General features: G+C 44.1%; 3 protein-coding genes across 8 annotated transcripts in view; 2 read left to right on the top strand and 1 right to left on the bottom strand.

The window, feature by feature from the left end:
- NUDT1 (nudix hydrolase 1) overlaps positions 1-166 on the bottom strand; it is a 5,120-nt gene extending 4,954 nt beyond the window's left edge. Inside the window, exon 1 of one of the 3 annotated variants that reach the window (XM_042037024.1) lies at positions 90-166. The gene's annotated coding sequence lies outside the window, so the exon portion shown is untranslated. Of the gene's footprint in view, positions 1-26; positions 45-89 lie in introns of those variants that run through there. The other 2 variants (XM_042037028.1, XM_042037025.1) reach the window with 2 other exon arrangements.
- An 11-nt stretch (positions 167-177) lies between these two features.
- MRM2 (mitochondrial rRNA methyltransferase 2) lies at positions 178-2,571 on the top strand. Of its 4 annotated transcripts, none has more exons than XM_042037018.1 (3): positions 178-239; positions 934-1,199; positions 1,911-2,571. In XM_042037018.1, exons 1-3 carry the CDS (start codon positions 202-204, stop codon positions 2,333-2,335), a joined length of 729 nt encoding a protein of 242 aa, XP_041892952.1. In that variant the 5' UTR covers positions 178-201; the 3' UTR covers positions 2,336-2,571. The 4 variants fall into 4 exon arrangements, with proteins under 4 accessions (XP_041892952.1, XP_041892950.1, XP_041892954.1 ...); XM_042037016.1 differs by having other exon boundaries at positions 934-1,205; XM_042037020.1 differs by lacking the exon at positions 178-239 and adding an exon at positions 268-339 and having other exon boundaries at positions 934-1,205.
- Positions 2,572-3,362: 791 nt separating this feature from the next.
- MAD1L1 (mitotic arrest deficient 1 like 1) overlaps positions 3,363-13,028 on the top strand; it is a 348,924-nt gene continuing 339,258 nt past the window's right edge. The window contains exons 1-8 of the mRNA XM_042037256.1: positions 3,363-3,439; positions 4,524-4,677; positions 5,946-6,086; positions 7,831-8,010; positions 9,264-9,388; positions 10,060-10,141; positions 11,277-11,407; positions 12,568-12,682. Coding sequence (XP_041893190.1) covers positions 4,528-4,677; positions 5,946-6,086; positions 7,831-8,010; positions 9,264-9,388; positions 10,060-10,141; positions 11,277-11,407; positions 12,568-12,682 — 924 coding nt within the window. The 5' untranslated portion in view covers positions 3,363-3,439; positions 4,524-4,527. The remainder of the gene's footprint in view (positions 3,440-4,523; positions 4,678-5,945; positions 6,087-7,830; positions 8,011-9,263; positions 9,389-10,059; positions 10,142-11,276; positions 11,408-12,567; positions 12,683-13,028) is intronic.

Raw genomic sequence — 13,028 nt, 5'->3', positions numbered from 1 at the left:
CCCGCACTCCCCAGCCCCACACTCACGGTTCTCTCGGTGTCACCCTGAGCCCCTGTCGCTGTCCCCGCGCTCCTCAGCCCCACACTCACGGCTCTCTCGGTGTCCCCCTCAGCCGCGGCCCGTCCCGGCTCTTCCCGCGCCGCCGCCGCCCCGCCCGCGGCCGCCGTGAGGGGAGGCGTGGCGGGGCGGGCTGAGGCGGCCATGGCGGGCTCGGCGCGAGCTGCCGTTGCCGCGGGCAGGTGCGTGGCGGGGCTGCTGAGACGATCGCGGCGCCCACCCGGGGGATGGGAGGGTGTCGTTAGTGCCGGTGCCTGGAGTTTCCTTCGGGAATGGGTTAATGTGCATTTGGGGTTTGCGGTTGCTGGAAATGCCGTGCGGTCGTTGTGCCCTGGCCCGGGCCGTGGCTGTTTGGTTGCTCTGCTTGGAGCCTGCAGGAGCTCGGGCATCTCCCCGTTCCTCCGAGGGGCTCACGGAGGCCGCCAGCCCCGCTGAGGCAGCACAGGACCGTACTGGGATCACTCTGCCATGTCGTGTCCTTAAAACACCAGAGCAGAAGCTGGAGTGGGGTCTCTTTTCCCCCTTAGCTCAGGGTGACACGTGAGACCTCATCCAAAACCTGACGCTGCTGTTGTGGTTGGACCTGATAAGTAAAGGTGCCAAAAATCTCAAATTTGGAGGCTTCTCTTTGGAATCAGAATGGTTTGGGCTGGGAGGGACCTCTGGAGACCATCTAGCCCAACCTCCCTGCCAAGGCAGGATCACTTGCAGCAGGTGACAGAGGAACGTGTCCAGCTATGTTTCGAATGTCTTCAGCCAGGGAGACTCCACACCCTCCCCGGGCTGCCTGTAGTGGCTGGAACTAATTATTATAGAGACTTTCGAAATACAGAGTGGTTAGGTACTAACTGGTTGACTCGCCTCTCTTCCCGGCAGCTGTTGGCGTTGGATGAGCAGATGCCTGCACACCACGGTGAGGTTTCTGAGGAAGACTGGAACTGAGCAGAGGTGGTTGGAGAGGCACTTGAAGGATCCCTTTGTCAAGGCGTCGAAGCAGCAGCATTACCGTTGCCGAAGTGCCTTCAAGTTGCTGGAAATTGATAACAAGCTCTGTGTTCTTCGTCCAGGACTTTCTGTTCTCGACTGTGGAGCAGCACCTGGTGCTTGGAGCCAGGTTGCTGTAGAGAGGGTCAATGCTTTAGGTACTGGTAAGTGCAGTTTTTTGGCAGGCAAGATGGGGATGATACTGCTCGTGAAGTGTGTGAGAGATCTGTGAAATACTATGGAATCTAAATACTATGAAATCTAGGAAATAGTATGATGGTAACAGTATGGGGAGAGAACATGGGTACTGGCAAGTGCCAGAGTCACTGATAAAAACATTAAGGGGTGAGCCTAGTAAATCTTATGGTCTGGAGAAATTGTGTTTATGAAATAAAACATGCCATGTGGTGCTAGTATTCTGATTAGCTGTTATGGGGAAGATCCCTTCATCTACTACTGAAAAAGGTGTGACCTCCAGCAATTACCTTGGCTTATCTGGAATATTATTTCCCTTCTTGAAAAGTCGAAGCAACCACTGTGCATGGTTTATGTGGGTGAAGCCATTAATATTTACAAGATAAGGTGCTATAATCTGCACCATTGCTCAGGATTTCTGGACTGTCAGCCTTGAAAGAGCAGCAGAAAACCAAGAAAAATCCCCCTTGCTTATCCAGACTAGCTGAGTTTTCATGTCTTGAACAGATGAGCTTATGGCCAACCCTCCACGCAGATGCACCCAGCAAACTGCCAGGGGACGAGAAGGCAGCTGTGGCAGGTGATGGGTTTTGTTTATTGACTGGCACAGAGCTCATGCAGGTGCAGGTTTTTGCAGCCACCCTGAGTGTTCCCTGTGTCATTCATCCTTGCAGATCCTGCTGTCCCCACTGGCTTCGTGCTTGGCGTTGACCTCCTGCGGATTTCTCCTCTGGAAGGAGCGGTTTTCCTGTCGGAGACTGACATCGCAGACCCCAGCGCACTGAGGACGATCCAGAGCCTGCTTCCCTTAGGGAAGGCAGATGTCATCCTGAGTGACATGGCACCCAACGCGACAGGCATTAAAGAACTGGATCATCAGAAGCTGATCAGTCTGTGTTTAGGCCTTCTGAATATATGCCAAAGCATTTTAAAGCCGAAAGGAACGATGCTCTGTAAATTCTGGGATGGATCTGAGGCCCGTCTTCTGCAAAACAGACTGAAGGGACAGTTCTGGGATGTGAGAACTATAAAGCCTCAGGCCAGCCGGAAGGACTCTGCGGAATCTTATTACTTGGCAAGGCTGTACAGGGGGAAATGAAAGTCAAGAACTGCAGATTCTCAGACATTGATTGGAAATCTGAATTTAGTGGGTGTTTAAAGAAAAATCCCACCGTTAAGACCCTGGGAAAATTTGCTACTCTTCTTGAAGTCCATCAGGCTTTTTAAATACCTGTGGACAAAATGGTTGGGAATGGAGAGGAATAGCCCAAAAGGCAACCTCTGGGGCTGGAGTAGTGGAAATGAAAATAAAACGCTGATTATATGTGTTTTTAATGTGTGCTTGAAAATTGTTGCACTCTTAATGCTGTCATACATGAGACTGACCATAAAGGTGATTGTCAGAATGTGAGGGAACAGCAAGGGGAGTTTGAGCCAATTCCGTGCCTTTTAGAAGCTGGCGCAATTTATTAGCACATGTAAAAATAGAAGGTGTTTCTGTGCACATCAGGATGTGCATCCTCATGTGGGATGTGTAGCAGAGCCATGTGAGAGGCACGGCTGACTCGGGAACGTTCAGCCCCGTGGCTCTGCTGCCTTTCCTACAGACACAGGTTATATTTAGGAATTGCTGCTTCCTGCCGCTCATAAATCCACTGAGTAGCAGCGGCACTGGGTCATTGCCATGCACATCATCTCCCCAGTGTCTTCAGTCATGTTTTAGGTGTGACCAGTGGTATTTCTCATATTTCAGGTGAAAAGACAAGATGTTCCTGAAATCCAGCTAGGGAGAATGACTGAATTGCCGGAAATCTGTTTGCACAAATAAATTCAGCCGCTGCCTTATCTGAAAGTGACAACTTTGACATGAAATAGCACTTCTATCAGGCTGACTGTGGCATGAATAATACGAGAGGCTGTTTGTAAGACTCCCAGGCCTGTCTCGTCATAAACAGCTAATTTGGGGCGGCTTACAGATTCCTGCCGGGGCAGGAGGCCGTTTTTGGGGAGCAGGCCGAGCTGAGCCGGGAGCACCGTAGCGCCTTGTCGGGGCATTACGGTAGCGCGCGGAGTGCTGCGCTCGTAATCCCGTCGTTACGGGTTGCCGGCGCCGCCGTTCTCGCGAGAGGCGGGCGCGGAGTTCCCGCGAGATCCCGTGGCCGGGGCGAGGAGGGAGATCCAAGCGGGGCGCGCGCCGTGGCGGGTGAGCGGGCGAGGGAGGGATGAGGGATGAGGGATGAGGGAAGGACGAGGGGAGAGGGAGGGCGGCAGGGCTGCGGCCGCGCCTGTCGCACACCGGTCTCCCCCCGGGGGAATCGTGCGGGTGAACCCCGCGGTGCCGGAGCTGCCCCGTGCCCGCCGCGGCCGCTGTCGGTGTTCGGTGCCCCGAGGGAGCCCCGAGGGAGCCTTGGCCGCGGGGTTTTCCGAACCGGGTCACACACCTGCGTGTCGTCTTAGTTGTTAGTAGGTTTGAGAGCGGGCTTGCTGGAGCTACCTGTTGGCAGGTGCAGTGGGTACTCCAGTGCTCAGTTTGTGTTTTGGCAGATCTGTTGCTTCTGCGCTGCTCCTCCTCGTGCTGTAAATCCAAACAGTAGCTGCTGTGTAACCCCGAGAATGCAGGAGCCCGAAGATAGCCCCAAGCCTCTGTTTGTGGTAGATGTTGTGACTCCCTTTCCTGGTCCTGAACCTTTATCGGTGTTTCTGGGGATTTATGGAGTGTGCAGTCACTGGAGGGACTCACTTAAGGCTTCCTGAAATCTCCTGGGAAACTTTGCAGGCTTTTCTGAGCTCCAGGCTTGATTTATCTTTGGCCTTTTAGTTAATACACTTCTGAATTTGAAGGAAGAGTTGCAAAAACTTTAATATGAATTATGAGATACAGTTTCACTTATGCAAGTGATCAGTGGACTTGGGAAGACTTCTTGCTGGAAACTAGAGTGCAAAGTGCTTCTGGGAAACCAGAAATAAATTGTGTAGCAGGAAGGATTTGCTGCTGTTCTGGAGTTAATTGTGCTGCCATCAGCTTCAAAAGTTAGAAGGAAGAACAATGAGTTTGGTTTGGTCAAAGAAGAAAAGGCTGCCTTGCATCTTTTTCTCATTTCAGACTCACGACTTCAGCCTGGGTGGGGTCATGTTTTCTGTGGATCCCAGCAGTGATTTGCAGATTGATTTTACCCTGTAAACTGGGAGATCTTGTGTTCAGTGTTTCCTCAGGGCAGTGATGGATCCCTCTTTAGCAGAGCAGCTTGCTCTGAATGTTTTGCTGATAATTTTCTGTCCATTTCCAGAGCCATGGAGGACTTGGAAAATAATACCACTGTTTTCTCCACCCTGAGATCCCTCAACAACTTCATTTCACAGCGTATGGAGGGGGTATCTGGGCTGGCTACACCAGGATCATCTCAAAGCTCCTTACAGATGCAGTACCAGCAGAGGATGCAGGTGAGGAGTCCTCATCTTGGTGATTCCTGGAGTATCACTTCAGTGTGATCGTGTGCTCCTTTGGATTCCAGGAGTTGAGAATTTCAGTTGCATCTGACCATTGTTTCTGAAATTGACGTTCTGAAATTGACACAAACTCAATAAAGGAAGCCTGCTGTCAGCATTCCAGAATCTTTTCCAGAATGTATTTAATTTTTTTTTTCAGTGTCAAACAGATGTATTTCTGTTTTGTAAAAGTTTAAGAAAGGTCCTTTGAATTTATTCCCCGCTAGTTATATCTGTGAACCAGGTCAGGAAATTAAATCGTAAGTTGTTTTCATGTTGCTGAACAAAGGAGCTTTATATCTTAACATTTTTCTAGTAAGACACTTTGTTACCTTTTTTCAGGATTTAGAGGCTTCTTTGCCTGGATTGTGCTGTGGCTTTGATATGCAAACCAGCTGTGCTTTCTTATCCACTTCTGTTTTATCCACCTGGGTTATTTACTTTTTTTTCCTGTTGCTTCAGTCTCATAAAGCATAAAGTAAATTGACATCTTAGATCCCAGGGACTGTTTATTAGGCTGGAATGAAGTTTCTCTATTCTGTATCTTAATATAATTTATATTTCAGCCTCTAGGTACAAAATAAGCCTTTTTTTTTTTTAATAATCTACTTTGCATTTGGAATGTTGACAAAAATTTAAGCATTTTCTGTCTGTGCTACATCTCTGGTGGCAGCAGTAGTTGGAGGAGGCTCTCTCTGGTTAAATTTCCATTAACTGCGTGTTGGATGTACATCACCAGGACCTGAGGAATTCTGTTAGTATTGTCTGTTCTCTCAGATAATTTGAATGAAAAAAATGAAGTGTGATGCTGTACAGGTTGTAGAAAAACCTGTTATTTTGTTCAGCAGTTACGTTTTATTGGGAGCATGATCTGTGCTTCTTGGCTAGCTGCTCTTTTATGAGGTTTGGGGAGTTCATAATTAACTTCTTAGATAGAGAAGTAGATTTTTTCAGACTACATCTAGAGACTGATCAAGGAATTTCAACTTAAGAACCTGGAATTACTTTCTTTCTAATTCACCTTGGTTTGATGTGGGTTTCTGAGCATGACGTTGAACTCTTGGTTTCCCCATCTGCAGCTGGTGTGAGAAGTACCACAAATTTGGTGATAGTTTGTAAAATGGCAGGTTAATGTCAGCTGAGCAGTACAGGGTGGGAGGCATGATGGTATTGCTGTGCTGTTAATGGTGTGCAATGTCCTTTTTCACACATGAACTGGCCAGCTGGAAGAACAAGCTGGGCAGATCCACTCCAAATCCCAGCTGCTGCAGGTGGAACGGGAGAAGATGCAGATGGAGCTGAGCCACAAACGAGCTCGCATCGAGCTGGAGAAGGCAGCTAATGCCAATGCCAGGAACTATGAGGTGAGGGGGATGTCTGCACATGGCTTGGCATCATTGGCCTAAGCCAGAACACATGGAGAGCGTTTACAGTGGTGTTTTTGTTTGGTTCAGGGATGTGCTCTCCACTTCTCATGTGCTGTGCTTTGGTTTGCAGTGGACTGTCTCAGAATGTGTATAGTTACTCTTTTTTGGAGTGAAACTAAACTGAAAGGTGTGCTCCAGGAGCAAGCCTGGTGTTCTCCAGTTGCTAATGGACACTGTCTTCAGAGCAGGACTTCAGTGAATCTGGAATACATTTACTGTGTTTGCATTTATTGCAGGTGTGGGTGTCAAGTTGCCAGCACCAACAGGTCTGCAGAACTGCTCTGTTCTGCACTAACCCTCTCTGTGCACTGCACTAACCTGCTAATGCACACCGGAGTGTGAACGTGAAGCCTCGTTAGGTTGACAGACTGATGATCTGATCACTGGGCTCTGTTAGTTTAGCACTGAAATTGTCATGGGTAGCAATAACAAAAGGGATTTGTTATTTGTTTCTCCCAGAAGTATTTAGTTATTTTTCTCCTATAAGAGTTTAAACTTCTGCTGGCACAATTGCAAGCATTTAGTTTGTGTGATTGTAATTAATTGGAATGGCAGCAGTGCCAGCCATGCGGTGTCACGCAAGAGAGCCTGCACTGATAAAACAGTGAGCCTCACTCAGGGACTAACAGCTTTTATTGGGTTCTGCTTTTCTGCCCACATATGTTTGCTTAATGATGTTACTGAAATAAGCTGTAGATCAGTGTCTTTTGTAGCATAATAAAAGTCTTATATGTGTGTGATTATCGAAAAAGAAATCTGTAAAAAGTGATGAGTATGTTTTGTTGTATTTTGTGAGGATGCTGGGTGACAGATTTAGTGTGTGGTTGTGAAATAGGGAGTCAGTGACTAAATTCCTCTTTCCTCTGAAGTCAGGTGATGTGGGATTAAGCCAGGAAGAGTTCAAACTGGAATATAGCTGAGTCAGTCACAGAAACTCTTGAAATACTGGTACAAAAAAAGGGAGCAGCATTAATCCAGCACTGTGGTAATTACCCTGCTCAGATTCTGTGTTTTTCCAAGTCATGCAGATAAAGGTTTTAGGAACCTCACATTGCTTTGCATAATCCTTGCTTGCTATGCAAATCCATGTCTCGAGTTGCTTTGATTAGCAAAGCAATTTACTATGCATTTTTTCAATAAGTATTAATCAATTTGTGGTAGGAATAAACTGAAATGGTATATGAAAGGTTGTCAGACTGCAAAAGTATTTATTGTGTTAGTTGATAATATTTTCTTTTAAATGGCCTCATTTCCAGAAGTTGCAGAGGGAAGTTTGTCTTACTAACCCAACTGTTGAGATCTGAGTTTCTGAAAGTGAATTTGCTGTGCATGGGTCAGCTTTACATTGGAGATGGAATGTTTTCATCTTTGATCTGCTGGAGAGTGTGCAGTGGAGTCTGTGAAGTCTGTATTCTTATAGTCATGTCTTAGTGTAAGAGATTTGGGAGATTTGGTCTCTTAATTTTCCAGCTCCATTTCCCTGGGTAATTCCATTGAGTTGCTGCTCATCAGATTTTTGTCCTTGCTAGGTTAAAGCTGTGGTCTGAGTAACTTTGCTTCATGGTGAAGCAATTACCATTGGTGACCGTGGTAATAAGGGATGAAGACAGAAGAAGGAAAAATGGCTTCACCTTTCTGCTGCTTTCTTCTTATGTCTCTTTGTGTTTTTTCCCTTGGCAAGCGAGAGGCTGACCGTAACCAGGAGCTGCTCACACGCATAAAGCAGTACCAGGAAAGGGAAACAGAGGCTGAAAATAAACTGAAAGAACAAATGGAAATGAACAAATCTTACAAGAAGAGCATGGAGACAATGAGTGAAAAGCTGCAAGAGAAAGAGAGCAAATTAGCTGAAGCTAATGAAGTAAGAACAGAGTAATTTTTAACCCATCTATAGCTTCAGGTGACTTTGCAGTTCTTATGACTTGAAAATGCCCTTTTTGATTAAAAAAGCCCTCAAACAAAATAACTGGAACACCATGTTCATCACCTGGAAATGAATAAACCCTGGTGTTGTGTGTCTTTTCTGTCAAAGTGCAGAGCCAAACCAAGCTGAGACACAAGTGAGCAGGTCAGAAGGAGAAGAGATTTTTTTAGACAAGCTGATATGGAGAAGGAGAAAAAAAGTGTGAGGCAACATAGAGCATCTGGGTTCAGAAGTGTGAAGAAAGGGACAGTGATGGAGGAGATAATATGGGAAAGTGTTCATGGAAGTAGGGAGAACAGTAGAGTGGATGAGACCAGCGTTATGAACAAAGTGTGTCTTCCTGAAGTGTCTTAAGTGCCAGTGCATTCTACTGCAGAATGAATGCTTGGGTAACAGTTTCAGTTTATTTGGATGCCCAGACCGAATGAGGGTTGCTTCTCAACCCTCTGTCTTCTCAGATATCATTATAGCTAAGTTCAGCTATATAATTTGTAACTTTTCTGTTTAATTTGGTTTCCCGCACCAGTTGTGGATCAGCAACCACTAAGTGCTTAAGCCCTGCTCCTGCCTAGGTGTTACTGGAAATGTAGCTATGTGATAAAGCAGTTAATCAGATTTAATGTTCCAATTATCAGTGATTAAAACCAGGGAGACAGTGATGGTACATAAGAGAAACTAAACCCACCCAAAAGATGTGTGCTGCAGTTCTGTGTCTGTGTTCTTTTATTTCCATTTCCATCAGTATCAAGATGAGAACCCTACCTGTCTCTCTGTCTAGAAGACACCCTACATCTGTAATGTTTTGAGATATTTCTCTTTTTTTTCTGTTACAGGGAGCTCAGTAATAGCTATTGGAAACAAACCTGTGAGCTTTTCTTTAGAGCTAAAATATTTAGAAAAAGAATCATCTAACTTTAAAGTTCGATATTTTTCATTCCAGTTTGAGGTCACCCATTTAAGAGATAATGTAAATGACAATTTGGATTGCAAATGAAAGTGAAAAATTATTTTCTCTTGCCTTTGTTTGAGGTAGGTTTGCAGGTCTGATGGTTTGCAAGAGTATGGGATTGTTTCTAAGAGTGTGTTAGTACTTTTTAGTTGGAAATTATTTCTATCACCATCCGTAATATCCAGCTTGAAGAGTCACAGCCTTGTGTGTTTATGCTTTTTTTTTTTCCCCATTAATTCAGACAATCACTGTATTAAAAGGGAAAATATCAGAGCTGCAATGGAATATAATGAACCAAGAGATGCAGATGACAAGCCAAGACTCTCAGAAGCAGGAACTGATGGAGCATCTGGATGCTGAAAAAAAGTAAGCAAGGGATGAATGACTGTAGGGAGAAAAAGGCAACAGAACTTCAGTCTTGTGCAGCTGTCATCACTCAGAAAACTTTAAGCAGCGTTTGATTTCTGCTCTTCAAAGGGGTTCTTTGATCTGGGTGTGCAGGTTGTAACTGTTGTTTGAAACCAACTCTGAGGTGCAACTTCAATTGTACCTTGAGGAAAATACCCCACAAACTTGAGCTTTAAATCTCAGTGTTGTTTCTTGTTCCTGTTGGAGAGTTAACAGAAGGCATGTGGGTGGGAAAGGCTGATCTGAACTTTATGGGCTGAACAGAACAAAAATATCAAACCTTAAATCATAGTGGAGGGGTAATTGAAAGTTATGAGTATGCTTTTCCTTGCTTGCTAACTTCAACTCTTCAATTTCAAAGTTGTGAAGTTTTGTTTACTCTGTATAGTTGTTGTCTTCAGAGTTAAAGTGGCTTGATTTTTGTATTTTTCTCAATCTACATCTTTTTATTAAAATGAAGGGATATTTTTGTCTTTAAATTAGAGGGAGATGATATGACTGTGAAACTGAAAGAGAATGTTATATAAGACTAACATTATTAGTGCTGTTTGACTCTGTCAGGAACTTCTGGTTGTTTCTGGTACCTGATTTCTGGGTGCTCAAGTGCCTCTTGTGTCTTCATCTAACAGGAAATGGCAAGAGGCAAGTCAGCAAATCCAGACACTGCAAGCAAGCCAGTCCTTACTGGCAGAATATGAACAGAAGATTAAGGTAAGAAACTTTGTGACCTATGTAAAGCTTTAGACTTTAATTCCTTCAGTGGAAGAACAGAATGCTGCTTTTTAAAAAATTGGCTGTTGCAGAAGTGAAAGGTTAGTTTGTCATATAAGTACCTGAGTTGGTTGCCAGCAAGAGTTGAGCTTGGGTGGACCAGGCTATCTACAATTAGCTGTAACGTGACACTTTGCCTTTGTTATATCAATTGATTGAAAACAAACCGTGCTTTCTCTATAGAAAGGTGATTTATATCCTTATGCAGTGCTCTGGAGGAATGCTCTTTTTGGTCTCGTGCCACAGCACAAATCTGCTCTGCAAAAGGCTGCTTCTAGAGTGATCTTGTTTCAAATGGTATGTGATGAGCCCAGCAGCTACAGTTATTTCCTGCTTCCCAGAAAATCCTTCCTCTGCAGTTGTGTTGAGGAAGTGCAATTACTTGTAAAGCTTTCAAAACCACACTAACTTAAATGTGAGTAGAGATGCTTTATGTTCTTCCAAATGAGCATATAGGCTGGTGGGAGTGTATGTTTTTTCTTTGTCTTGTCTTCCTGGCAGAGGTAGACGTGGAGAGTTTGGTTTGAGCAGTGCTGACAGCGGCATTGCCTTGCTGTAAAACCAGCCTGATTGCCAGCAAGAGGAGACTTTCTCCGTTGAAATGAAAGGATGGAAAACAGGATATGTCTACAAGACAGCCCTAAATAATTTGGTTTTTTAGTGGAAAAAAACCCCCAACATATACTATAATGTTAAAATGCAGATTTGTGTTTCTTTCTGTATCTAATGCTTGCAGGCCATTCAAATGCCTCTCTGCTCTTCATTGATGGAGGGATAGAGGACAGGAAAATCACAGATTTGGTTCAGTTGATAGAAGAGATCATTTTAATGAGGAACTGAGGGTTTTTTGTTATGAACTTGGGGTAAGCAGGTGTAGAGAAGAGGCCAGCCCAGGTATGACAAGTGCAACAAGAGTCATCCCTGCTTTGAGCATGGATTGGACCACATGACCTCCTGAGTTCCCTTCCAACTTCATTCAAGTCCTTGATTTGAGCTTAAAATGTACAGTGCAGAAATAGCTCTTACAAATTTCAACTTTCTCATTGCTGTCCTGTTCTCATCCCATGTTTTCCAGGATCTGGAGCAGAAGTTGTCCCAGCAGGAGCACGATGCTATAATTGTCAAGAACATGAAGGCAGAACTGGCTCGTTTCCCAAAAATGGAGCGTGAATTGCGCCAGCTCAGGGAGGAAAACGTCTACTTCAGGTGAAAAAAGGGTTCACTTGTTGAGGGTTATTTTGTGTTCTTCTGTACCTGCTACAGCTGCACTATCTGCACTTTCACGTTCCTCTTTAGGGTTTCCACATGGGAAAGTTCAGAAGCAAGTTAAAGTATTACATATGAATTGAGTAGTGTCGAGGTGGTTACTAGATGGGAAGATGTGACAAGATCTGAGGAATCTTGAACACAAGAGCCTCGGAATGTGCATTGATTGTTCTGGGTGGTGATTCGGTTTGTTAGAAGAAAATTCAGTGTTTAAAGGTAGTGATAAACTCCATACAGCTTGGGGAAGTAATTTCCTGCAGGGAGAAGAGGCAGCTGAATGTTTCCTTAATAACTGGTTTTGCTTAGCTTTTGTTACCACTATTTTAAAGGCCATTTGTTCCAGAATAGTGTTTAGAAAATGTTTTGTTTAAATTTCTGAAGCAGTCTTATACAGCCCTTGGTAGAGTAGGCTTTCTGAATTTCCAAAGTGGCAATCAATTTGGAAAGTTAAATTCAATGTAATGTGAAAGAACTTGCCTTAAAGCTCTTTCTTTGTTGTTCTCTGTTGTTGTTTTTTTAAAAAAAATTATTACAATGAGTCATCTTGCCAGACTTTTTTTTTCTAAAATTAAGTTATTTTCCTAGATTTTGGTCTTGTAATCATTTAATTATAATTTTAAATTGTTTATCTTGGAATTTTTTCTCATGCTTGTTTTTTGTGCACAGAAATATATATGCACAGATTAAAGGTCATTTGTTTTTGTACAGTTTTATCTCACCTTGTACACCTCTATTGAAGTAAAACCGAGCAGTGCTCCAAAGCCCGGGTCTGTACTGCTTGCTGTGTTCCAGCCAGACAGAACAGCAGAGTTTGGAGTCTTTTGTTACCCCTGTTTTGACAAATAGTAAAGCAGACACAAAGCTTCAGCTTGTTTGGACATAATTAGGATGGTACTTAAAGTAGAAAAAAAAAAATTTCAATAAAAATTTTTTTTTTTTTTTTTTTTTTTTGTAGCAGTGGCTTTGCAGTGAAGGTTATAGAATCGAATCAGTTGAATGTTCAATGTCATGGTTCCTTTGGGATTCCTGTATATCTGGAAGTTTGTGAAGGGGAATTGAGTTGCATGAATTTTTAGTAATTGTCTGTCTCTTCACCCCAGGGAAATGAAAGAAAACAATGGTTTGCTTAAAGAGGAAGTGGAAGGTCTCCAAAGAAAACTGGAACGCTATGAGAAAGTCCAAGCACAGCTAGTGACTGTGGAATTGGAAAATGAGGTGAGGAGCTGGGAACATCTGGTGGGTGAGCAGAACAGGAGTTTCCTTTATTGCCTGTCCTGGCTTTTAGGCTCTTCCTGTATTGTGCTACTTAAGATCCGATAGCTCTTTTAATTAATGGGCTCGAACCAGGCATTCCCAAACTGGAAAGTCAGCATGAGGGGAGTTATGGCAAGGAAGGTGTAAAAGGCAAAAGGATATCTACTGTTCAGCTGGAGATTTTGTGTAAAGAATAATCTCATCATAGTGTCTATTTTAGCCTTGATGTTTCTCTTTTACCTTTCTTTTGCTGGAAAGGCTTTTTTTGGCATCAAGCTCTGTCCAGACGTGGTGGTGTCAAAGAGAT

This window comes from Corvus kubaryi, unplaced genomic scaffold, assembly GCF_017639235.1.
Source record: "Corvus kubaryi isolate FWS band 111438036 unplaced genomic scaffold, C.kubaryi_AGA036_p1.0 37387, whole genome shotgun sequence".
Classification (NCBI taxonomy): domain Eukaryota; kingdom Metazoa; phylum Chordata; class Aves; order Passeriformes; family Corvidae; genus Corvus; species Corvus kubaryi.
Note: the sequence above shows the minus strand (reverse complement) of the source record. Positions and strands in the feature narration are given on the sequence as shown.